The sequence below is a fragment of the Muntiacus reevesi genome, chromosome 4 (genome assembly GCF_963930625.1).
Source record: "Muntiacus reevesi chromosome 4, mMunRee1.1, whole genome shotgun sequence".
NCBI lineage: Eukaryota > Metazoa > Chordata > Mammalia > Artiodactyla > Cervidae > Muntiacus > Muntiacus reevesi.
The window spans coordinates 95,234,298-95,262,012 of record NC_089252.1 but is presented as its reverse complement, the minus strand read 5'-3'; the positions used below and the strand labels follow the sequence as shown (position 1 = coordinate 95,262,012).

General features: G+C 38.9%; 1 protein-coding gene across 3 annotated transcripts in view; it reads right to left on the bottom strand.

The window, feature by feature from the left end:
- The window catches only part of ADAMTS9 (ADAM metallopeptidase with thrombospondin type 1 motif 9), a 162,476-nt gene that overhangs the window by 110,319 nt on the left and 24,442 nt on the right, over positions 1–27,715 (bottom strand). For all 3 annotated transcript variants that reach the window (XM_065933342.1, XM_065933345.1, XM_065933344.1), the window contains exons 4-12: positions 24,532–24,821; positions 22,221–22,304; positions 22,004–22,119; positions 20,973–21,013; positions 20,749–20,854; positions 15,928–16,074; positions 14,394–14,535; positions 11,120–11,227; positions 4,689–4,834 (exon numbers count right to left, since the gene is read on the bottom strand). In XM_065933342.1, the coding sequence (XP_065789414.1) occupies positions 4,689–4,834; positions 11,120–11,227; positions 14,394–14,535; positions 15,928–16,074; positions 20,749–20,854; positions 20,973–21,013; positions 22,004–22,119; positions 22,221–22,304; positions 24,532–24,821 (1,180 nt within the window). The remainder of the gene's footprint in view (positions 1–4,688; positions 4,835–11,119; positions 11,228–14,393; positions 14,536–15,927; positions 16,075–20,748; positions 20,855–20,972; positions 21,014–22,003; positions 22,120–22,220; positions 22,305–24,531; positions 24,822–27,715) is intronic.

Sequence of the window (27,715 nt, the reverse complement as noted above, 5' to 3'; positions counted from 1 at the left end):
ATGACCAATTATGAGGAATGCTGAAAGGCTATTCAAGGGTTAGATGGGATGGACCAAGGAGCCATACTAGCAATCATTAACAACTTAGTCAAATGAATAGTCTGTGGGACTGGATCTCTATACATTCATTAGTTAATGGCTTTCCCAGAGCAGCCAATTCTCAGTATTTCAAAAGACAGATCTTTCTAGACTTATCATGGGGTTATGTCCTGATTAAACTCATTGTAATTTGAAAATATCTTAAAAGTTGAAAATGCATTTAATACACAACTTACTAAAGAGCCTGCCTTTAATATGCTCAGAATGCTTATGTTAGCCTACAGTTGAGCAAAATCATCAAACATAAAGCTTACTTTATAATAAAGTATTGACTATCTCATAATGTATTGAATGCTATACTGAAAGTAAACGATAGAATGGTTATCTAGGTATAGAATGGTTAGAAGCATATTAGTTATTTACCCTTATGATCGCACGGCTAACTGGGAGATACAGTGAATGCTGCTGCCCAGCATTATCTGAGCATCATACTGCATATTAGCAGCCTGACAAAAGATCAAAATTCAAAATCTGAAGCACTTTTTCTCTTCTGCATGTGCTCCTGCTCAATTGCTAAGTCATGTCCAACTCTTTGTGACGCGCCAGGCTCCTCTGTCGTGGGATTTTCCAGGCAAGAACACTGGAGTGGGTTGCCACTTCCTTCTCCAGGGGATCCTCCCAACTCAGGGATCGAACTCTCATCTCCTGTGTTTCGTGCATTAGCAGGTGGATTCTTTACCACTGAGCCACCTGGGGATCCTAGCGTACTGCTTTTGCACCTTTGTAGAGAAACCTTAAGTCTAACCAACATAGACTGGGGACCATCTGTAAATTCATCCAACTCAATACCTCAAAAAAACTTCCAAATGAGGAAGCCAAAAACTTCACAGTCAAATGAGGGACTGATTTTCTTAGATGAAATGTACATATGTTTATTTTTCTATTTATGGAAGATTTCATAAGCAGTAGCTAGAGTCAAAGCCTAAATGGGAAATATATAGTTTACAATCTTGTCTTTTTCTCAAATCTATGAGCTTATTCTTTAATTTGACCTACCAATTTAAAAGCAAAACAGAAGCATAAGAAGAAGGAAATACTTTGCCTTTCTTAAAAAAAAAATCTGCATGATTTTTTAGTTTGATAGACTGTAACAATTCTGTAATCCAGGTTTGTTCTAGTCACCGGGAACCTCAGAGTCAAATTTAGAGGACAAAATAAGTATACGGCCCAATGGCCTGGTAATGCATCTTTTATATCTAAAGCTTTTTCTTGCTTTGGGACCCCAAATTCTGTTTTTGGTGGTTCTGATTTTAAATTTCATCCTATGACATGTTTCTTATAGATCAAGTGACCATGTAATTGTTTAATTCAGGGCATTTTGAGAATTGAAAGGAGAGCTATCAATAACTTCTCCAGGATAACAGATGTAAATGGGAACCATCTTTACAAACCAAAACATACACTTATCTTATATGTAGGACATAAATTAAAAAATGGGATAAAAAAGTAAAGCATTTAAAGACAAAACATTAGGGCTCCACTGTCATGATGGTGTACCAACTGGGACCAAAAACATTTTGGGGATATAAAATTAGAGAGGATATGCTTTCCAAAGTTTGTTATTCGAGTATAGCATAATCCCATGCACATGGCAAGGCTGCTTCCCTTTTTTAGCTTATCTATATTTAAAGAAAAAATACATAGCTTAAAGTATACAGATACTAAATAAATATATTATTGAATTCCATGAATACAGTGAAAACGAAAGAACAATCCAGTGTTCTTGATAGAGGCCTACCACGGATTCTAAAAATGGAGCTCCTTATTATATTCTAAGGGCTTCTGAAACTGAGAAGAGCATTTTGCCAGCCAACGTGGGAGCCAGGGGTTCCATTCTTTCAAACTTCTTGAGAATCAGGACAGCAATCACTGGCACATTCTACATAATGAACCATCTGCTCTGCTAATTTCTCTGAACAAGCTTTTAAACTGATTTGGACCTGTTTTTCTCTTTCCAGTGTCCCTCTCTCTTGTCTAGCTGACTTCCCCAGCGCCATCGTAATCTCAGTTACGAGAGACAGACTCCTTCCTTAGTAGTTCACAGGGACATCCCAAAGTGCACATAACTTGGAGGAATTTAATGAAATGATGTCAGTGCTGACACTCAACAAGGTGGATTGTATTATTTTAAAACTTCCCATAGCAAACATCCAGGACAAGGACATCTAACTGAAGTCTTTAATGATCAGTTCCTAACTTCTAAAGGCGAGTATCTCTGCTTTGCTTTGAAGCTCAAGATCTTTTCCTGCTGAGATCTTTACACTGGGTGCTTTTCTTTGTCTGGCCCATTCCAGTTACGGTATAATTTATCTCTTTCCACACTACTTTTAGAATTGCTCTAACACTATTAAAACAAAACAAATACACACAAAAACAAAAAACCCACTTTTTTTTAAATGGAGTATTCTTGAGTCAAAATGTTAAAAGTACCTACTGTTTGCAATATCCACACCCCCACGATAATAATAGCTTACTATGATAATAACAGGGCTTCCGTGGTGGTTCAGTGGTAAAGGATCCGCCTGCCAAAGCAGGAGATGCAGGTTCAATTCCTGGGCCAGGAAGATCACCTGGAGAAGGTAATGACAACCCACTCCAGTATTCTTGCCTGGAAAATCCTCATGGATAGAGGAGCCTGGTGGGCTACAGTCCATGGTGTTGCAAAGGAGTCAGAAATGACTCAGTGTCTAAATAACAACAGCAACAACATAATAGGAACAATTTAATTCAATGTAGCCAAATGTTTTAAGTTTTTTAAAAAATTCATCATATTTGCTGCTAGCTTAAAGTGTTCTGTTTTAAAACTTCAACAATATAAGCAGCTAAGATTATGTAACCAATCGATTTTAACAAGCAAGTTGTGGAACAATATATATAGGATGACCCATACTTTGTTATGTGATACTTATTTCATGCAATACATATTAGATCTACAATCCCTTTTGAAAGTCTAGAATAATGCACAAATTATTTTTCAGTGATTATTTCTTGTGGGGAGTAGGGGAGTAGGAATAATAATGACAGTAAGTTTTTATATCATACGCTTTTATATCTGAATTTTTTGAAAATACCTACTATATTTACATTATTTTTTTTAACTTTTAATTTTGCACTGAGGTATCACTGATTAACAATATTGTGACAGTTTCAGGTGAAGAGCAGAGGGACTCAGCCATACATATATGTGTGTCCATTTTCTACATTATTGTTTTAAAAACTAACACTAAACAATAGACTTTATGGGAAAATCTAATGTGTATTAGTTTATATACATAGCTACAGGGTTAGTTTTACAGATCAGAGTCTATATCTTATAGCTTTTTACTTGTTCTTAAACATATTATATGGATTTGAAATAATCTTGGACTGTGAACAAAAGTAAATTAAAATAAATTAATTGCCATCTGTGATTGCATCAGGGCTTGCAACGACAGGCTAAAGCTATATTCTTTTTTGTGTAACAATTCAGATTTCATTATTAAAAAATGGCACCTTTGTCAATAGGAGGCCCTTTTCCTACTCAGGGAGAATCAGCTGGCCTGAGTAGCCATTACTATTTTAGGACTTCAGGGTTAGACTCTGCAGTAAAACCTGGCCTACTGCACTAGCCCACTTTGCTCCTCAACCTGCTTGCCTCTCCTATCCAGTCTGTTATCCCTAATATAGGCTGTTAAAAATTAAAGAGTACTGCTGAGTCAAACCATTTTGCATATTTCAAAGCAGCTGGTTCTTAAAGATGGCTGTGAATCTGCATATCTAAAAACTAATCTGGGAAGACCTCTTGGGCTATATAGCTTTGATGACAATAATAGCATGTATAATTTTCTGTTCCTTTAAACTTTATACATCTTAGAACCAGACAAAATATGATATCACTCCTTATAATGAAGATAGCAACTTTTAAAATCCACTTATAAATACCCTCCCCCCAAACACATGTCTATCATAATGAGATGCTGGGGGGAAATCCTGTGGACTTCATTTGAACATGTAAGTTTCAACAAGGTTTGGCTGGTGGAGACCACTATGGTCACTTGCTGAGAATCATCCTGAAAAGCGGTTGTTGGATGGGACCTCAGGAGTCAGGGAAAAAACAGTTTGATTCAAAAGTAAATCCTGACTTGGGCTTCCAGGTCCCTTGGGGTTCACTAATGCCACCTTGGGCATCTGTGTGCCCTTTTTAGCATTTCAGTTGCTAAGCAGAACGTTAACATTTATCTACAATCTGGATGGAAATGTCCAATTTCTTTGTTTCCTAATGAACATTCACTTGTTCGCTTTATTAACATGCTACCCCAATTCTTGGTGGGGGTTGGGGAGGGGCAGTGAGACATCCCTTAGTGTCAAAGCAACACAGAGCATCTACCATTTAACAGATGGGTTAACATATCACATATAGGGTCACAGGAGGGTGACATAAAGGGTTACAGGAGGAAAATAACACAGAGGGATAGAGCATAGATACCATGGGTCTGGGAAGTCCTAGAAGTTCACCCAAGTTCTTCACTTGCCTCCATTTAAATGACTTCCTCTAGGAATTCTCCACTCCTGCCGCCCCAGTAGTAAGAGCGATGAGCTCAAGGACTTACTCTGGTCTGTTGCACTCGCGAATGGCTGTTTTGATGCCCCCTCCACATGTTCTTGAGCAGGTTCCAAAGTGACTCCAACTTCCCCAGGATCCATCAGTCACAGGGACCTCCATTTCTTTGGGAACACAAAATCCAAACTTGCAGTGCTGTATTTAATAAGGGGAACAGTGAGGGAGAGCTCGGTGCTTGAGGTATTGCAGGACCCACTGTCCTTTTAAATATACCGTACTATCATTGTTTTCCACGTGCTGGTTTGAAATGTTGCAATTTAATTATCTCTGTGAGTAATGTAAACGGTAGGGACTTTAACCTCTTAGTGATTTTAGGCTGTGTCTTCATTTACAACTGGCTTGAATAAAACTGACCAATGAGTGGCTGGATCTAGGCTGTCAGGGAAAGTCCAATGGCCAGCCTTGAAGCACTCAATTAGTCTACTTGGAAAAATGAGGCGTGGAAATGCGCTGTCTACTGGTTATAGACAGGGTTGAAATGAGTTATTGGATTTGCATAGTGCATCTCCATTAACAAGGCCTAGAGATGTTGTAAGTCTGGTAAAATATAATGCTTTACGGTTCCTCATGGATCTGAAAACCCCATTTTAATTAAATGGGAGAGGGGGAAAAAAGCTAGTTACATGATTCCTATAAACTCACTCTAGCAGAAGATGAGACTAAAGCAAAAATGGACACATTACAGGGAGCCCTAAACTTTATTACTTTTGGGTTACTAATGGTTTCATATTCTTCAGCCTGGAGCAGGAAGAGGGCCTTGATGCTTTAAAGCAAAACAAAGTAAAACTCCCCAGCAGGACAAGGGAGTGGAGAAGCCCATTTCAACCCTCTGCCATTGTTGGGGTGTGAGGCCCTGACAAGAAGGCGAGGTCACTGAGCAATGCACAAAGGAAGAGGGGCAGCAGGAGAGTGACGCCCCGCCGCTTGCTCAGATCTCTGAAGCGGAGCTGGTGGTGGCCACTGTGATTTATCTGCAGGGAGGACTCAGGTTGGAAGCAGAGTCAGGCAGTGGGGGAGTGCGCGGGGAAAGGGGACAGATAAGAGACTGGTGAAGCCCCAGTCAGCGGCCAATCCTGGCAAAAGCCTGGCGAACAACTGTTTAAAAGAGCACAGTTAGGCTTTCTCTACTCTTCCCTTATGCCTTTTTCCTTATAATTATCCTCTTGAGTAACTGGGGCCACATTCCTCTCTCTGGGCTGTTTGGCTGAGGCTTAAAAGGTTCGGCATCCAAAGACTCCTGGATAACTCTGTACCCGAGAAATGTGGGCAGAGGCAGCAATGACCACATCACTCGCCCAAATTATTTTACAGTTGTCTTTACAGCAATCTTGAACATTCCTTGGAATCTATGCACATAAAAATCAGTGAGACACCAGACGGATCGGGTAGAGAGGGAGGTGGGAGGGGGGATCGGGATGGGGAATACATGCAAATCCATGGCTAATTCATGTCAATGTATGACAAAACCCACTACAATATTGTAAAGTAATTAGCCTCCAACTAATAAAAATAAAGGGAAAAATAAATAAATTAATTAATTTAAAAAAAATCAGTGAGACAAGTGGGAGGGGACATGGGTAAACCTATAGCTGATTCATGTTGATGTTTGGTAGAAACCAATGTAATACTATAAAGCAAATATCCCTCAACTAAAAATAAATAATTTAAAAAATCAATGAGAGAGGCAGCCTGGTGTACAGCATCACTATCTAATAACATAACGTGTGCCACACATATAATTTAAGAAATTCTAGCAGCCACATTAAAACAAGTAAAAAGAACACTGAAATTAACTTTAATATCTTTTACTTAGCTCAAAATATCTAAGATATTATTATTTTTCCATATAATCAACATAAAATTGTAACTAAGGTTTTCTTCCCACGCTTTTTTTCATGCTAGGTCTTTGACATGTGGTATGTATTCTCATTTTAGCACATTTCAGTTCAGAATGACATTTCAAATGCTCGCTAGTCACATGTGGCTAGTGGCTGCCCTACTGGACAGAGCAGATCTTAAGGGGACATAGCTTAGCAGGCAAATGGTCTGGTGGCGTGGGGTGGCCATTCTACAAATTAATTGTGACCTTGGATGAATCACTGAACTCTAACTCCATAGCTGAAAAATGAGAACCTACTCGCCAAAGCTGTTTTGAGCTTAACATGAGACCATGTATGGAAAGCACCTAACACACAGTTGAGGACAGAGGAGATTCAATTTGAAAAAGGTTTGCAATAATAAGAGCAAATATTTACATTTAATAGCACTTAATAGCTGCCAGGCACTCTTCTAAGTATTATGTATGTATTAACTTACTTAATCCTCATAGCATACTATGAAGTAGGTATTGCTGTTACCCCCATTTTTACAGAAAAGAAAATGGAGGCACAGGGGGGTTGATGTCAAACATCTGTTAAGGAGCTGAGCTGATACTGAAACACAGACAATCTGGCTCCAGAGTGCACACTCTTAACTGTGATACATGCTGTCCTTCTACTGTTAGCAAATGGGAACAATTTTTGATATCTTAAATAGACTGAGATTTAAAAGCAAGACTAATGAGATGGTGAGGTGAGGCTGACACTCTGAGGTGTCTACCCAATATCATTCTGTTCTTCGTCCTTCTTAACAATCTATATTTCCCTGGATTCTTGTATAGGTAGAAATGGTCAAAGAAATGTTAGCAGAATTCATTGGATAAGATTCCTGGGAAGGTCCCTTTGCCTCTTTGCACCTTGTCCTTTGGTTTCATAGTGCCTGGGACTCAGAGTCAATGGCTTGAGCTATAACAGCCATTTTGTGACCCTGAGGATGATGGCCATTTGAATATGATAGTAGAACAGAAAGCAATTAGGAGCCTGTGCCTCTTATTTTGTACACCTACCATGGCAGCTCCACGACCTGCCTACATCTGACTAGTTTTTGTGTATGTGTGTGTCAGAAAAAAAGTCAATTTTCTTACACTACTATAATTCAGTCTGACCTGAACAAAATTCTTAATTAATATACAATTGAGGTTACAGCCGATGCCTAAATTCAGCCCTCAAGTCTTGATATCAGATACACATTTTATAAACTCTACAAACTAAAGAGAGCATTCCTATGGCTAGTCATAGACTCCTATAATGAGAAGTTGTCTGGAAATATATTTTTTCCTCACAACACTTCAGTCTTTAGTCTGCTGACCTCTCTATTCTATAGACTCTACCACCACACAAGAACAATATTCTTCAAAGTGACCATAATTCTCATTAAGTATTACCATAAACCAGGAAAGAGAAAGGGCATAGGTTAGTTAACAATGGATTAAAATGTCCTTATAGGGTCACTTCTTAAAAGAAAACCTAAATAAAAACTCATCTGCAACTTAAGTATTTCTTGCTGATATGACCACTGATGGGGGTTCAAAGGGAAGGGAGAACCTCAGAGGAAGAAGGAAGAACCTGACGTGAAAGAGGCTGGAAATGGGGACTGTTTGGCAAATATGCATCAAGTTAATCTATTTTACCAAGAAACTAAACAAACGATAATTATATACTAGAAAAACCATTACATCATAACAAAGCATTAAGCAACTGGTGGAGCTGGAGCCAAAATATAATCGGCCTTTCCTAAAAGCACCCAGAATCATTTAAATGATATTTTACATAAATGTTTTTCTAAAGAGACTGGAAGAAGGACTTGGAGGTCAATTTTGTCCCAAAGAAAGTTAAAATACAAGAGTTTCAAACCTCAGATTTACAAACAGGGTTAAAATGAAAATGTTAATGGATTTAACAAGAGAATGGAAAAAATAAAGGGACATGAGAGAGCCATTCATCAAAATAACATTGTGTCAGCAGTCCAAGACAGATTACTGCTGAGGGAGCAGGGCAGAGAAAAGAGAAAGAAAAAAAAATTTAACCTAGCAGCAAAGGGAGTTAGAATTTGCTAGAGAAAAGGATAAGGTTTTACTGCCAATTCAGTGAAAACAAAACAGAATAGAGAAACACAGAACATTTGTGCAAACATATTCACCATCTTATTTGTAAAATGAATAAATGTTCTTCTGGGAAATAAACACACCAACAGCCATGTCTTTAATATAAGCTACTAGACTTAGCCACTTTACTAAAACAAACTAAAAATGTACCCATCATGTTCTCTGCATAGCTGCTTCTCTCAAAGTGTTCCAAGTCTGCCCTTTGGAATTCCTTGAAGTCTCTTGCTTTTGCTGAACAAACGCACACAAGGTAAATGTTTTTTTGAAAGATTTCCCCAAACCCCCCATTTATCAGGTATGAGATTATAGTATAATTTTTTATCTTCTGCTACTGTTACAAAAATAGAAGATTAGAAAAAGACAAAACGGACATCTTCCCAAGTACTACATGGAGCTTGGTAGCTTGTACATGACTATTTTACTAAATACAATTCATTTCATCATATGATGGAGAGTTCTTCTTTGTTAAGGTTTTTCCATCAGTAATATGTATCAGATTTAGACAAATAGGTGGGTATATCAGATTGACTAAGAACCATGACACAATACAAGTGCTATCTTTGAGCTCAAACAGACTCAATTTAAATGAATAGTTGGCTGGTTTCAACTCAGATCAACTAACTAAGCTGTCAACCATGTCTACTGTCACCTCCCAGCAACTGATAGCAGTTGTATGGGTGACTATGTAGAGAAGGACTCTGAAGCTACACCTTCACTGAGGAAGAACGAGTGAATTCTGATGGCTGACGTGGAAACCTGGGAACCCTATTTCCGCTCAAACCTAAGATTCTCTGGCCATCAACACAGAGTTAAATGTTTTGCAAAAAGTGAAAGGTTCACTCTGACCAGGTAGATATATTTCTCTCTAAGTAAGTGAAAGCGGCAGTGCTAAAGTTGATATGCTTATGTCCTTGCACAGTTTTGTTAGGCTGCTCTTGGAGAAATATGTATTCTCAAATGCTGAGGTCCTAGCCGTAAAGAACTGAGACCAGAGCTGATAGAGTAACCAAGCTAGGTCAAGTACAAAATCATCTTCTTTGTAACTTTATAAAATCACTCTAATAAAATTTAAAAAATTGAAATCACACTGAGAAACGAGTGGGTAAGCTACTAGTTCTTCCGTTTGACCACAGAAACTTCAAGAGCTCAGTGAGTTTGAGTTATGGCCACAGCCTGTAGCTGCAGAATCTGCAGCCCCTTCAGACACAGAAAGCAAAGAGAAATAGAGAGGGAGGGACGGGGGTGTGTGAGGACTCCACCCTGAGTGAGGCTGAATGACCTTGGGCAAGTCAGACTCTTAAGAGTCCCTTGGACAACAAGGAGATCAAACCTGTCAGTCCTAAAGGAAACCAGTCCTGAATATTGGTGATGGACAGGGAAACCTGGCATACTGCAGTCCATGGGGTCGCAAAGAGTTGAACACGATTGAGGGACTGAACTGAACTGAACTGAAGTCACTTCTCCTTTGTGTTCCCTATCTATAAAATCAGGGATGGGATAGGTAAGTTCCTCATCTCTGAGGACCACATGTTTCCATGAAAACACTGGGAGCTACTGATTCCTAAAGTGGAAAAAGAGAAAATCAGATGAGAACAAAATAATAAACGTGAGTAAAGTGGACAATGAGAGAAGTGAGGAGAAAGGAAAAAACTTAAGGATGACATGAGACTCAGATATAGTACAGGGATTGCATCACAGGTAAGTGACAGAATACCATTTTCTTTATGAATTTAAAAATCAGGTTCACATCTAAAACTTTTGGTAAGTAAATCCTTAACATATTATTCCCCCCCCCCTTTTCTTTAAAAGATAGACACCAGGTGCAAAATGTTACAATAATAATACTTGTAGTTGCTGGGACATTGTTATCATTAGGCTATACAAGAAGCAGATTTTGTTTGGTTACTAACAAATAAATGGGAACTATTATAACCAACTCAGAATTTGGATTAGCAAATAACCCAGGTGATATCACAGTTCCATTAAGTGATCAACACTGGCTGGGAAAAGCCTAATATTCAAGTAGTGAACACAGTAAGTCTTTCTGTATTTTCTTGATTTTAAGATATTCCACCAACTTAATAACAGCCTTTTCCACTACCACTCTAAGAGAGAGAGAAAAAACATATGCTACCTCACATTAAAAGTTCCCATAAATTGAAAAGCACATTGGAATTTAAAAAACATTAAGAATCAGAAAAATACGTCTAAGGAATTGAGGAAATAATGATAGCTATGTCCCTCATGCCAGTATTAGGCTGTAAGGTAAGTTTGCACAATTTTCAAGAGCAAAGTTGAACCTCCTACCTCAAAAAAGTATTATGCATGCTGAAACACACTGCATTAACTTATGTTCTCAACAATGGTGACTGAGCCTACAGTCCACATCTTGCCCACAACTGCCCCAAGACAGAAGGACAGATTGGGGTGTTACTTGCCTTTCCAGGCTCTTCACACTCGGTCCCATCAGCCCAGGGCGTGTGCTGAGTCCGGCAGCCTTTGTGCGCCCCATCCACGTTATTGCACCAGAGCCGTCTGCACTGCATCTGCGCAATTCAGTTGAAGACAATTCAGTGACAATGTGATTTAGTGACAGCAAGCAAGGCAGGGTTGCTTTCAACAGTCGTTCTGCCAGTGACGCACAGTATAGGTTAGAAAGGGTTGTTTTTTTTTTCTTGGTCTGATAAATGATAAAAATATTCTAATGGATACAGAGGGCAGCCCAGGAGACACACTTCTATGTCTGGTAGGATTTGCAGGGATATCAAAGGGGAAACACTGTGCAACAGGAACATACAAGATGCCATTTGATCCTGGTAACATCTCCCCAAATTACAGATGAGGAAACTGAGGCTGGCAGAACATAGGGCAGGTCGGTGTCACAATGGAAGTGTATGATGTGAGTTTAGGTTTGCAATGAGCTATGACTAGAGAGTGGGTTTTGATTTCTGTTGTGATTAGTTTTGGTTTGACTTGATGTTAAAACTGGTATTTTTTTCCTACTAAGCCATACATATGGCTCTTTTCTAGAGGTTTCAGGGGTTGTCAGAAGAAAAGAAGGGACAAAATATCAGTAATATTTTAGGCATACAAAAAATATGAACAATAACATAATGGATACCCATATGTCCACCTCCCAAATTAAGAAAGAAGACTTCATGGGCCCAGCCTTGCACACTCATTCTCAATCCCAATCCCTTCTCTTTCTCCACATAACCACTGTTCTAGTGATGCTCACCATCTTACCATTCCCACTGGTTTTACTGTGTGTGTACATGTGCTCAGTCATGTTCGACTCTCTGCGACACCATGGACTATAGCCTGCCAGGCTTCCCTGTCCGTGGGATTTTCCAGGCAAGAACACTGGAGTTGGCTGCCATTTTCTCCTCTAGGGGATCTCCTGACTGAGGGACCAAACCCGTATTTCCTGCACTGGTAGGTAGATTTTTCACCGCTGAGCCACCTGGGAAGCCTATTGCTTATACTACAAATGTTTAAATATCTACCGATAATGCACAGTACTTTGGCTTTAAACAAATTAATGCTATTTGATACTTCAGAACATACAGATGCATCCTACAATTTGCTATTTGCTTCCTCTATGCACTGTGATTTTTAGAGTTATCCAAGTTGATATATTTAGCTCTATTTCAGGCCATACTATTTTTTTTTTCTTGTAGTGTAGCTTGTTTTTATTTATACCACAAATATTTCAAAGAAATTACAAAATACTCAAATAGAAAGAACACAGAAACCACAATTTCTCGGTGTCTACTCTGTTCACACTGTGTAATCTCAAGGAAAACTACTCATTTATATATTTAGCTTCAAGATACATATAAACACAGCAAATCAGAATGTACTCTCTGCTCTGCCGCAGTGAAGTGAAGCACAACTCTGATGACAGTGAACAAGATACACGCAAAACATGGAAGAGCAAAACTAAACTCCAAAGCAAGGTAGGAAACCAAGGAGTTGGACTCCAAATACACTGCAGAGGCCTAGGGTCTCCTAGACACACTGGAGCTGACCAGGTGAGCTTTTCAGGTTGTGGGTTTCCACATGGAATAATACCAGTGCTTCATCTGGGGACAAGGGGAGAAAACCAAAATCTAACGAGAAAATGCCTTCAGACTGTTTTCAAGTACAGACTTCAAAGTACTTCATTCTCTTCTTTGGAAACGTGGACGATAGAGAGAGGACAGAAAGAAGGTTTAACTGAACGGTAGGCATCGTGGAGTTGCAAAGAGTCAGATACAACTGAGTGACTGAGCACACACACACAGGCATCATGTCCTACCCAAAGGGAGAAGACGCAGGGCAGGCAGGAGCAGGGCATCTGTGTAAGAGCTGGGAACATCAGGAGCACCTGTCAGGAAGGAGCCTGGCTCAGAGGTGAAGAGCCTGCAGTGAGAGCCTGCCCAGGTATCATGTCACTAGCCCCAGGGACACAAATGTCCTTAGCCAAAAAGATAATTGTTCCCATAATGACAAGAATAAACCATACTCACAATAGAAAAATTCAGAAGGTACTATTTTTTTTTTTAATAGAAGAAAAAGTTTTAAATGACCCAATCTTTTCTGAAGCTCTTCTCCCCCTTTTACATTGAGAAAATACTCAGTAAAATAATTCTTTATCCTGGTATTTTAATTTAAAACTATAGCTTGAGCATGTTCCCATGTACAGTCACTTTTCAATTTTTGTGTAATAATATTCCATTAAATGGAGATGGTGCAGTGGTCAAGAATCTGCCTGTCAGCGCAGGAGATGCAGGAGGCTCGGGTTCAGTCCCTGGGTTGGGAAGATGCCCTGGAGGAGGAAATGTCAGTCCATTCCAGTATTCTTGCCTGAGATATTCATGGACAGAGGAGCCTGGTGGGTTCACAGTCCACAGGGTCATAAAGAGTCGGATGTGACTGGGCAATTGAGCAAAACACACACGAGTCTCCTTAACCTTTCTATTCTTGTGCTTGCTGGTCACGCCTAATGTTTGCTATCGTGAATAACAGATAAATGAATATAATCATGGATACACTTTAAGCAAAATATTTTGTTATTTCCATGGAACCACTGTTCACCAGCTATCTCTGAACCTTTCCCAGAAAAGCAAACACCCAAAGGAATAGAATGGGGCATCCCATAGAACAGTTCTGCTAAGCCTCTTGTTAACCACTGGATCATATCATTAGTCCAAATGTTCATAACACATACATCAAAGAATCATACACTTGCCAGTTGAGCTACCACCAGAAGTGATTTCAAGCCCCAGGCAGTCATAGGACATGGTATTGATGAGCTAAAACAGGGAAACAGTTTTGTCTCATGAGTTACTGAATCTAGAAAAGTCCCTATAATAAAAGTCTTCTGGACAAGCTGATGGGAAGAAAAAGAGACACAGAGAGAAAAAGGCTGAGCTCTGTCATTACCAGCTCTGTTACTTTGTCCCCCCGAGTCTCACTTACCCACTTATAAAACAAAAACCATAATGGTATCTTCCTTTTGGGCTGAGAGTGAACTGACAAAGTGCAGGAAACTTCCAACACTGAGAACTATTACTGTTTATCCCCATCATCATTATTACTATTATCTTTAACAGCTAATGGACTACTCAATGAGTGGTATATGCTAGCATTAGAATCCAATGGAAAACTATCAATTAAAAAAAGTTCACAATCCAGTTTTGAGGGTAGATAGAGACCCCAGACACTTACCATATATGGGCACACCTGAGAACCTGGTCCAAAAATCAATTCACATTGTTTATTCACGTTGTAGAGGAGGCCTGGCAGTTGATGAGGCAAAGGATAGGGTCTATATTCAGGTTCGTTAAGTAAACATTCACCGTAACCAGTGCTGTGGGAAGCAGAAAAATACAGGTGCTAAGGGCAGTGGATAAGATGTGACTGTCAAAGTCCCCAAAAGACAGTGAATGTCATTCTGTCATTTTAATGGTAGCAAAGGTTGTTCTTTTGTTGTTTTGTTTTTGTTCTATTCTTTTCATCCAAATTTGAGTCCAGAAGCTGAAGTTCTACTTTTTGGTGTATACTTGTTTGTGGAACCACTGGCTACACGTACAACATGCATGTATGAATGCATGCTCAGTCACTTCAGTTGTGTCCGATTCTGTGACCCCATGGGCTGTAGTTCCCCAGGCTCATCAGTCCATGAGACTCTCCAGGCAAGAATACTGGAGTAAGTTGCCATTTCCTTCTCCACGTACACAACCAGGGGGAAATGTATACCTGCTTCAGCCTTTATCACATTTCAGGGCAATTACTCTGAAATGTTTATTTTTTGTCATCTTTTCCAATAGAGTATAAGCTTCTTAGAGGTAAAAAGCTTGTTTTGGGTGAAAAAAGTTTGTTTTTCACCCAAATATGGGATCCTGTTCATAGCAATCAGTGTTTAGTAAATATTTGCTGATTGAATGGGTAAGTGAATCAATGACTACAGCCAGAAACACTTTAGATCATCTGGTTAAAAAAAAAAAACAAAACCCCCAGCAGCCTGCCAGTTCTTCCATGTTTCTGCAAACACATCTTCTGGAAAATTCACACCCGGTGAGTTCTGATTAACAAGCCCCCTCTTCCCTGTGGTTGGGGAAATATACACCCAGTGACCTTGGGATAATCACTTAACCTTCTGTACATCTGGGAGAGAAGAGCAATAAATCTGTGACACAAGAATATTGTATCAAGTAATTGGATCCTTGAGTATCCTGGTGGGAAACTTTAAAAAAAAGCAAAAAAGAAGGAGAAAGAGGGAAGGAAATAAAGAGACAGAGAGAGGATGTTTTTAATTCAACAACATGGAGGTCTGTGCGATTTTCATGCTTCCTGTAATGTTCTTTGGGGATGTCTCACTTCCCTATCTCTTTCCAACTCCAATTTACTAACTTAGAACCACATAAATATTTGCCTTCCTTCACCATGTTAATCACATTCATCGTCTCTTCCCCAAGACCTGAACAGATTTTATAGCTTTACCAAGAATGAAGCAACATTTACATATTCTCTTTAAGATCTCAACATTTTCTTCAGCTCAGTCTGCAATCTTCTGGGTGCTGGCGAGGACATGAACTACACAGATGTCAGAAAGTATTTTTCTTTTCCCTCCTCCCAGGAATGTCAACAAAAATAACAACTCAAAAGGAATGCCTGACTCTACGTTTTCTTTCCCACAATGAGTTCACTGCATGTAGGCCAGATACTAGCATAAAGACTGTACTCAAAGTTTGAGTCTTACTCTAAAAATTCAGTGATATATTTTCGACTGCACTTTGACCACATCCAGGGGTTGGTGTTGAAGTTCAATGTTGGGGCCATGACGTGCTGGGGGCTCTTGATTCCTTCTTCTTTGCACTTATTGTTGTCATCATGAGGCATGTTAAACCTAAGGCCGAGAAGACAATGATTAAAAAAAGGTCAATAAATAATAAGGGACTGAGCTGTTATAATTGCTCTGAGAACACAGCTAAGAGAAAAAATTTAACAGACTACTGCATTATGGATAAGAATCTGAATCCTGGTGAGCAGAACAAAACTTACTAGAGGATTAAAGGTAGAGAGTAGAATAAAACATACTTCTGACTCAACTGAATGTAAAGTAACTTTAATGTAAAAAAAAAAAAGAAAGAAAAAGATGTGAACTGGGCCATTATTTGGATTAGTTGTATTTTGTGGAACTGCAGAGGCTCTGCATGTGCTGTAGCTGGTGCTAGAATACAGTAGTTGGAATTCCTAACAAGCTGTTAAAGGCCAATTTATAGAGTCAAGAATTTGGCAGGTTATGATAACACTGTTCACATAAAGAGTCAGTCAAGTGTCAAAACCTGAAGCCAAAAGTTTTCTGATGAGAGGCTCACGGTAGGTCTTGGCATCTCCTCCTTTTTGGGTCAGGCTGACAGATGCTAAAACCATGTAAGTATACCGTTATAGAGCTATACAAAGTTCGTGCACAATAAAACCCATTAAGGAAAGCTGCAAGCACAGAAACCAGAGGCGTGCCAATTCAGTTGGCTTAACTTAGAGGTGGCAAATAGTTTCAAGCTTCATGCCATTGACAACTGATTGGTACTGGCTTCCTGAAAATCTGGGCACAAAAGAATTCTTAAACTAATCCAGGTTCCACCCCAAAAAACGGTTATGATGGAGTGCCAACGTGTTCTTGGGTCTGGGAGGGAACTCAGCAGCAGCATTAACACATATTTGCCATTCTTGGCTTAGAGAAAGGAAGTGGGGAAAAAAATGACAGGAAGCATTTCTCAATCCAGAAACATCAGTTCTATGACCCACATGCCTTTCTCAGTAAGATAATTATCCACTGGGCAACAACCACACAAGGGCTCTCCTCTTTGGATGACTATTCCTAATCACAAAACCGATGGATCTGACTAACTTGGCATTTAGGGAGAAATTCCCCTTACTAGTTCATCTTTAGATATGAAAACAAGAAAGTCAGACAGAAGTAAACTGACTTGCTTTATATAAAAATAAAAGCTGGAATAAAAGTCTGTGAGGTCCATCCCAGTAATTTCTCATATTTTATTTCCTTTTTCTTTTAAAACCTTAGGCCCCTCAATAATTGCTAGATGGGAAAACTCCAACTCTCTTGGTTGGACTTAATAGTAATAGATGCTTAAGAGTCTATTTTCTTAAAGGAATGACTGCCCAGGATTCTAAAACCCAGATGCAGATTCAGTGTAACACCTCCATCAACAAATCTAACATAAGAAAAGCTTTCAAACCTTGTTTGTTTCTCTCTGGTGCAAAGGAGCTCATGTTTATTCCCCACGCCACCATGACTTGATAAAATCCAGTTTATTGCATCATGTAAACAGAAAACTTTTTTTTTTTTTCATTCAAATGTCAAGCACGTTTGTTCATAGCAGGGGTTGTATAACAACCATTCATTGAGCACTTACTAAAAAATAATTACCAAGACTTTTTTAGCATTCACAATGCACTAGCCAGTGTGTTAAATGCATTTGATGTTTTATTTAACTTAACTACTTATTTGACCCAATGAATAGTGTGCTATTACTATTCACATTTTATAGAAGAGGAAATTGGGAAGTAGGAGGTTTAACTATTTGATCAAGGTCACATGGTTATTAAGTGAGCTAGAATTGGCGTTTACTTCAGTCTAATACCTCCTGTTTTGGAATATATACAAACTTCATTCTCTCCTATGAGGCAAGATGTGGACAATTTTTCAGGAACACTGTGTAAGGATTTCTGTGTTCAGTAGAGACTCAATTACTTCCCCACTTCTTTCTGACTCTTAGATTCTGAGTGTCTAAAAAGCTGGTACAAGGAGGCAGGAGCTATTTTTGAAGCATCCAATGATGCTCAACAAATAGAAGGTTGGTTGCTTTTTCCTCTGAGCAGCTCCTGGATTTTATTTTATCAGAAAGTCATGATCATAACAACTTAACATTTAATTTTGAAAAAGTTAATTAGAAAAATTTGTTAGAGAATATGATAGGAAATTAAAAAAAAAAAAGATTTCCACTTTTCTTAACATAAGAACAAAGTTAACTCGAGGAAACAAAGTGCCAAAACAAAAATAATTCATTAACAGGCTAGGAATACACTTTCTGTTTAAGCCACAACTCACATCATTCACCAATTACTTGATTTCTTACTTCCTGACACTTTTGAGATAAGGTGTATATGTATTGTTTCCATCTTACAGGAAGGGAAATAGCATATATTTTCCTCAAGTCAAAGGGAATGTTGTAACAATTCAGTCCAGATCTTGGCTATCTGGCTACCTGCTGACTTCTACCCTAGAACTGGTGCTCCAACATCATATCCTCCTATGCCATCATTAGCTACCACAATTTGGCTGGCTACTACAATTTGGTTAACTTAATATCTCTAAGTCAAACACACAGACTTAATAATATCTACCTTGTGGGGATTATAAAGATTAAGGGAGATAATATAAATGAAAGCTCCTGGAAACATGTCAACAGCATAGTTTTTACAGGGGGAGTTGTCCGTTAACTGTGAATTAAGACTTCTATATGGCATAAATATTTTGTTGTTGCTATTTAAAATTCTTATGTTCCTTAAAATGTCAATTTTATAAACTGACTGTCTAAAAGAGGTTTATACAGATCACCGGCCCAGGTGGGATGCATGAGACAGGTGCTCGGGCCAGGTGCACTGGGAGGACCCAGGGGAATCGGGTGGTGGGGGAGGTGGGAGGGGGGATCGGGATGGGGAATACATGTAACTTCATGGCTGATTCATGTCAATGTATGACAAAACCCACTGCAATGTTGCGAAGTAATTAGCCTCCAACTAATAAAAATAATTGAAAATAAAATAAAATAAAATAAAATCTTCATGTGCAAAAAATAAAAATAAAAAAATAAAAGGTTTATAAACTCTTTTGGGGAAAGGAATTAATAGGAAATTAATTATATTTCTTTACACAGTATATTTTTGTTAGCCCTATTTTGGGAGGAAATGTTAATCTGTTAATCAAATACACCCTTGCCCTTGGAATACATTCTTATCTCTGTAACTCTCCCTGTTCCAGGTTCTGGGGCAGGAATAGTTGCCCCTTTGAAACGTCACCCTATTCCTCACTATGAAATCTACATCTTTTATTTAAAGGTCTAAAGTAATTTACTAGGTTTCATGTAAAACAAATAAATGAAAAATCCTCCAAAGATTCTGTTAAAATAAGTATGGGGGAACTGAGTTAAAATCAACACCTGAGCTAAAATCAATACAGGACTTGTCAGAACCTTTACTTCATGGCATTTGGCCTTGGAACTCCAAACATGGCTAGGAAAAAAATTTTAAATCACTGGATTACAACACTCTTATTTCGTCCCATGGACCGTTCTCTCTTGGAATCAGTGTAAGAGTACCAAACTTTGGGAAATGCTGGTAGAACCAGTAATTTTCAAATCTAGTTCCAAGAAATCCTTGAGTTTCAGGAAGGTATTTGAGAAATCAAGGGACAGAGAGACAGTTGACTAAGAAGGACTCTGATCCATCACAAAGGCTTAATTGAAAGTCATGCCTTTTTTATTCTGTAAATATTGAGCACCTGATGATATTTCCTTGGAGAATAAAAGGAGTGTGCTCTTCAAATATGCTTGAAAATACATTCATTATATGTGGAATTGGGATAAGAGATTGTGGAACTGGTATTAGAGATTCCTCTACATATGCATATTGCATTACACCTACCATAGTACTCTGCATATAAAGTGCCTTCAAAAAACATTTGGCAAATGAAAGAGTTTGCTTAATATATGATGTTATCTCTAAAGTAAACATCTGACATGCAGATCGATACACAGCTATTTTTGAAAATTATTTCAAAAAGGTATAACATAAGTAATTTAATCACTGCAGAAAGAAAAGATGGCAGATAAAAAACTGGAATAATTTTGAGTAAATTTATACTGTTTTGCTCCACATTCTAACAAGGCTTTGTCGCTAAAGAACAAAAACGAAAAGCCAATTTCACAATGACCAGACACTTAATGATCATAAATAAGAAATGGTTTCTTTCTTCTCTGTATCTTTGTTCATTCTTTCCCCTGAAAGAGGGTCACTTCTGTTCTCAGAGGCTAGTATCTGAAGGACAAAGTTGTATAACCAGAATCAGGAATGATCTGGGTTTGGGAAAATTGTGCAGGCCACAGCAATGTTGGAGGACCCTAGTAAACAAATATATTATGTCAGATAAATTTTCTGGGCTGATATACTCTCTGCTTCAGTGGAAGGGGTAGAAAGACCCCCCTTTCTTCCACTTTGAAGTAGGAAAGGAGCATATTAGACCTTGCCTGGTAAACCTGTTCAGCTAAGCCAAAGAGACACATGAGCTAAGGTTGAACAGGGTGCACTGCATTTACTCAGCTTTCTGAAGTCAAAGTCATTTCTCCCAACAAGGTTCAAAGCTTTTCAACCCTGCAAACTCAACTATACCTCTAGAAGTGTCTTACACCTTTTAAAGTCCAGTGAATGCTCACTGATGCGAAGGAACAGAAGTTTTAGGGCACTCCAAATTAAATGAAAATATGGAAAAGAAACATACACATGGCCCAGTTCATGGGCTATTGTAAAAGCTGTACTCAATCCACTATCTTCACTGATAGAGCAGCTTCTGTATGGATCACAAATGGTTCCCAGTTCAGCCAGACCTATTAGAAAGGAAAACAAACAAACAAACAAGGATTTACTTTAAAAAGCATTTGTGCCTTGGAAGAAAAGCATGTCATAAAGTGTTGAAGCCAGAGAGGATACGCACAGTGGACTCACCTAATGTATCACACTTGTCATGAGCTCTGCAGATATCCTGTCTGAAAGCAAAGCAGACTTGCTTTAGGGCCTTGACACCCAATAGTAAACATCAATGCAAGCAAACACTTCAGCCTTTCAGGTATTCACACCACCACTACTTTAGGGATGGGGAGGGATGACAAAAACCTAGTTAACAGAGCCAAGGGTTTGCAACTCAAAAATTTATGAATCACTGGCTTACAGATTAAAAACTGCATTGAGCCATCTCCTGTCAACCAGGGTGGCCAAGGGCAAATGAAAACCTTTCCATCCAGGATTTTCCTCATACCTTGAAACAAGTGATTCTACTTTCTGAAAAAACATTCTGAGAAGGCTATAACTGCCTTTCACTTAAGTTTAGTTAAGAATTTGTGGCCATATCAAAGACGGTTGATGGAAGACACGACTAGGCCAGCATACTCCTGTACTGTCTGAGCCACCAGCGAAACCCAAGGCCAGCATACTTCTTTGTTACCCTGCATAGCGTTTTAAATATTTTGAACTAGAAGCTACCATTTAGAAACTAGGAGCTTTCACATTTTCAAAAAAAAAAACAATCCTCATTTCTGGCTTCTTACAGAATCACAAAAGCTGGCAAGACTGTATGTATATCCTGCACAGTCTGAATGGCAGCTGCCCCCTCTATAAGGGTGTTTACTTTCAGGACTGTCTAACACACTTATTGCCTACCCGGTAACTATGGGTTAGTGATTCTCAACCAGCTGTGCTTCTGTCCTCTCCCCCATGCACCCTCAGAGAGCATCTGACAACATCTGGACAATACTGTGGCTGTCACAGTCAAGAGGAGGGAGAGCTGCCAGGATACAACTGGCAGAGACCACCCTGCAGGGCACAGGGCAGTCCCACAACACAAAACGATCTGATCCACAATGTCAACAGCGCTAAAGCTGAAAAACTCTGGGCTAGGGGCTGGCCGTCAGCAACATACAACCTCATCCCATCAACTTGACCAGAGACTAAAAGACTGGAAGGATAAGACATCCATATACCTCGTTACAAGAACCGCTGTATCATGCTGGATTCCACCTGGATGGTTCTTTGAATGCTGCCACTGGCAAAAGTTTTTTAATGTTGTCTGAGCATTAAAAGATATGGAAGGTCCTTCCTAAATACAGACAAGAATTATGGTTGATCCACTGTAACAACACCAATTAGATATGCCATTTAGGACACAGAGAGAAGAAAAAAGAAATAAAACTTTATTACCTGTTCATTATGAATCACAACTAAATTCACAATAACAATATTAATTAAATTTCCAATACTTGGGTCTTTATAGATAGAGGCTACCTGCAACCAAGATAAATTTTTCAAAGTTAATTGTGAATTCTTTGTAAGCAATAAGCAAATCACTTCTTATGCTGGTCTCCATGGCTTTTTATGTTTGATAAACATATGCATTTTGGAGTTCTGAATTTTCATTCAGTCAACAAATATTTCTTAAAAGTCTCTTCGTAAAATGCATAGATGGCAGTTTCAGAGAGTAATAAATGCAAGCAAGTTTAAATTTCAAGGTGTTTTTCAAGGAAACCACACTGCCATGTAACTTAGCAGTTCTCAGTGCCAAAACACTGGATAATAATTTTTGATCAAGTTGAAGCTGGACTGCCATTTATGCAATCTCACAAGGACAACAAGCTTGCTAATACTGCTGGTGTACCAAACATTTATATTCTCCATAATCTGGTAACTTTTTTTTCTCCATTAATACCGTTAATTACGAGAGCTATACCCACTGAATGCTTGCTGTAGCCTAGATCCTTGCTAAAAACAGCATATGCCTTTGTATTTAGTCCCCATAGCAACACTCAAACTAGGTATGTCCATAATCTTTGCTCAGAAAATGAGAAAAATGAGGCTCAGAGAAGTTAAGCAACTTGTCCAAGACTAAACAGAGAGTGGTAAACAACAGAGCTGGAATTCTCAAGCAAGATCAATTTGACCTTAAGTCCATGCTTGTCATTAAAATTCTTGACAGATCTGAATTTATGAGGCAGAAATGGAGTTGAGTCTGTAAAAGGCATGACTAGGTTTTTCTTTCCCTCCACCAGAATAGGAGAGGGCTGGGGCAAATGGGACTGAACTTGAGGAACGGGGTGAGGGAGAGTGGGGGGAAGAGGCAAGTGGGTAGGGGGATGAGGAACCTAGCGGAGTGCTTCACAGCACAGGTGAAATCACAGGGGAAGCACGAGGAGAACACAAGGCCATAGAGAGGAAAGAGGAAACGCTAAATGGATATTCCCAAAGGGCAGCTTTTCATATGCATTTGGGGAATGTAATACAAGTAGATTTCCATTCAAATAAACTAGGGTCAATCTATTAATAGGAATGCTAGCCTGAGGCTTAAAATGAATGAAGGCAGAGCATATGGACTATTATGGGACAATCTCTAATATTTTAAGAAAACAGGAATATATAAAACCATATTACATATGCTCCATCTCTGAAAAAAATACACCCATACATGTTTGCCTAAGAAGTGTCCAGAACTGCACTGTCCAATATGGTGGCCACTTGCCAAGCGGTCACTGAACAACTGAAATGTGGCTTGTCTGAACTGAGATGTGTTCTGTGTGTGCAGCCCATACTTGGCTTTAAAGTCTTAATATGGAGAAAAACTTATCTCATTAATATTTTTGAAATAACATTTAGATATAAAACAAAATACACAATTAAAATTAATTTTGCCTGTTTCTTTTGTGTGTGTGTGGCTAACAAAATTTTAAATTACATTCACCTATATTTTTAAACATGGCTTGCATCATGTTTCTATTGGGCAGTGCTGGTTAGAAGCATGGGCAAATAAACTTGCCACATAGGTGGCCTCTGGGAGACTGAGTAGGGGAAAGCACTTAGGCTTTTCTCCTAGTCTTTGGATCAGCTTCATCTGTTTTTCTGTCATGCAAATTTATTACTTTTTCAATTCAAAATGGGAGCAGAAAAACTCAAAATTTAAGTGAGAGATTCCTAAGCCTCACCCCAAAATTACTTAATTAAAAATCCTGGGGGCAGGGGATAGAGACATTTTACAAAGCTCCACCAGTGACTCTGACTCACAACCAGCGCCCAAATGTCTTACTGGTGACCCACACCTGGCTGTGCCAGGTCACATGTCAAAGGGCACTGATTTGGAGAAGTGGACAGACTGAAGATCACATGCAGTCTCTAAGCTACTTTACTGGCTTTACATGATCATGGACAAGCAACCCAACTCCTGTGAGGTTCAGTTTTCTTATCAACCAAATAGGAATGACAATCTACCTAGCGGAGTTGCCAGGAGGATTAGAAATGATGCCTTTTAAGTAAGAAGTACACTGTCTAATGCAGAATAAACACTCACTATTTATATCATTATTGTCACTGTCAAGAGCAGCCAATGAATAATCTTATGTTCTCTTCAGTCACTTGCCTGAATCGGTGAAATGACAGACCTGAATGATCCTCCAAAGCACTGGGTAGAAACCCATTCCCAAGGCACATTTAGAAACATAAATCACCTACTTTTGAATATACTTACAATTGACATTAAAGTTAAAATATAATGTTGAAGGTTCGCTCCATGGTATAAAACCATTCTGTTGTCTGCTACCACCATCACTTCTACAAACCGTGGATAGGATAAAAAACGTTTTGTTCTTCTGTGGGTCCCCTTCTCCCTTGTGGTGTCTGTTTTGCTACCATTGGCAGGAAGCGTGCTTGTGATTAAGCTGCTACTTAACACAGCCAAGTCATCAGCCAGGCTACTCCTCCCTCTCCATTTTCTTGTCCTCGTTTTCCTCTTGTCCTTACTGTGACTATTTCTATGTTCTGTAACAAATCAGATGGCATGCATTATATTTCGAGCCACATATATTTCACACCAAGAATTTAATTTGACAGGTCTTAAAATGATGCCTCTGTAGTCAAATTACATACAAAAATCAAATTGTGCATGCTACGGGCTCTCCAGGTAAGACTCAATCTGTGCTCTCACTTAAAGGACTAAAGATTTGAAATCAGCCTTCCTGTAAGCTTCTGTGTCTGTCTTAATCGCTCAGTCATGTCCGACTCTTTGCAACTCCATGGACTGTAGCCCACCAGGCTCCTTTGTCCATGGGATTCTCCAGGCAAGAATACTGGAGTGGACTGCCAGTGGATTGCCAGCTTCTCCAAGGAAACTTCCATAAATGCTCACTTAAATTATTAGAAAAGCAGGCCTGAGTTTAGGGGAAACAATTGCTTACTCTCTTCATTTAGTAACAAAAGTCTGACTGGGGTTTAAGTGGTTTGTATTCATTGTTCTTTGCTATTCATAGAGTAAGGGCCAACAAGGCAGCTATAGAGCTCTAGAGAATGGAAATGGAGATGCTTCATGTACACAACTTTTCATATTCAATGAGATACAGTGTAAAGGGGCCTGAGCAGTGCGCAAGGTAATAGACAGTACAAAGAACTACTGAAAATGCATAACAGGTTTATTCTATTACCATATTCAATCACTGTAATACATGAAATGTAAGAATAGAATCACTGCTGTTCAATGCCTACAAAATTTTAACTATTACAGGGCTCAGTTAAGGAAGCAGATTATACTCAGAGAGTATGAATAGGCATTTGGGACTGTGATATGTAATATCAGATGGGCTCTCCTCATTTCTGATTCTAGCCTAGGTACCGCTTGGATTCTACACAATCTTGTAGCTCAAAGTGTGGTCCATGGACCACACATCTGCAACCCCTGGAAGCTCGTTAGAAATATAAACTCTCAGGTCCCGCTCTAGACCTGATAAATCAAAATCCACATTTTAACAAGATCTCTAAGTGATTCATATTCATGTTACAGTTTTGACAAGTACTAGTTCTAAACCTGGTTTGAAGCTTGTGTTGCTGGTGAAAATACTCAGTCATCAACCACACAATAAACAAAATAAGCATAAAAGTGCCTACTAAAATATGCTTTCAGTAAAAGCAGAACTTAATCAGTTATCTTGCCAATCAAATCATAAATGTGTTTCAAAGCTTTAATGCCACTAATCTGTAGTCCAAATAGGCAACAGAATTGCACAACTAAGAAATATGCTTTCCTAAAACACAATTAATGGAATTTATTACACCAGTAATAACAACAAGTTAAAGTTTTAGTCCTTTCATATTTGAGGGGCTCAAATATTTAACCATTATAAGCTATTTCTAAAACAATCAATTAGGCCAGCATGGGTATTTTGCCTAAGTAGAGTGTTTTAATGGTTCTTAAAACAGCAATTATCAGTCCAAACTATCAAAAAAGTTATATGTGGTACAGCTATAGATAATGTGACCAGCCCTAAGCCTGGTACACAGTAGGATTTGACATTAGACTAGTTTTCTTCCAGTCTCTCTCTCAAGAATATTCATATATGTATGTGTGTGTGCTCAGTTTCTCAGATGTGTCCAGTTCTTTGTGACCCCATGGACTGTAGCCCGCCAGACTCCTCTGTCCATGGAATTCTCCAGGCAGAAATACTGGAGTGAGTTGCCATTTCCTCCTCCAGGGGATTTTCCCCAACCCAGGGATTGAACCTGCATCTCATTTGTCTCCTACATCAGCAGGTAGATTCCCTTACCACTGAGCAACCTGGGAAGCCCCATTCATATATGTATATCCATGCCATCTAGGTACTTAGGCTGTCATTCCAATTTTAATTCACCAGTGATTATAAATAAATATTAATCAAGCACCTACTACCTGCCAGATATTGAACTAGGCCCTTTCACATGTTATCTTACAATTCTCAGACAGAGAAAATTACGTCTACTGTACAGATGAGAAAAGTAAGTCTCAGAGAGATTAAGCAACTTGTCCAATGTCACATATAGGGTGTGGTGGTATCAGGAATCAGGCATAGATTTGATCAACACCCTAAACAGTGCTCTTTCTATCACATGACACTACTTAAGAGTTAGGAACTGAAATAGGCTCATGATTTCGTTGCATTTCTAAACTGAGCCCATACTGGAAAACAGTATCTGGTGCACATTTTCACAAACACTAGCTTTATATAACAGGTGTATGGAAGCCACATTGAAAACTGGATGTTAGTTTGTACTGCATTTCAGATTCCTCTTCTTTGTCAAGTATCTTAAACTGGAAGGTTACATTTTTGATTTGAGATTTTTCTTTCTTAATGTGTGTGAGTGCTGGTCATTCAGTCATGTCTGACTCTTTTTGATCCCATGGACTGTAGCGCACCAGGCGCCTCTGTCCATGGGATTCTCCAGGCAAGGATACAGGAGTAAATTGCCATGCCCTTCTCCAGCGGATCTTCCCGACCCAGGGATCGAACCCAGGTCTCCCATATTGCAGGTGGATTCTTTACTGTTTGAGGCATTAAAACATAGCTATAAATGTTCTTCCAAGTCATGCTTTAGCTGCATCCCATACGTTTTGATACGTTGTGTCTTCATTTTCATTTATCTCAAAGTACTTTCCAACTTCTTTGATTATTCAGGAGTGTGCTATTTACTTTCCAAATATATTTGAGTTCCCCATTTTTTCTGTTATTGATTTCCAGTTTCATTTTACTTTAGTCAGAGAAGATACTCTGCATTACTTCTATGATTTTAAATTTATTGATATGCTTTATAACTTTGCATATGGTTTAGTCTGGAGAATGTTCTATGTGTACTTCGGAATAATGTGTGCTCTGAAGTAGAGTGTTCTACACACATCTGTTAGGTATATA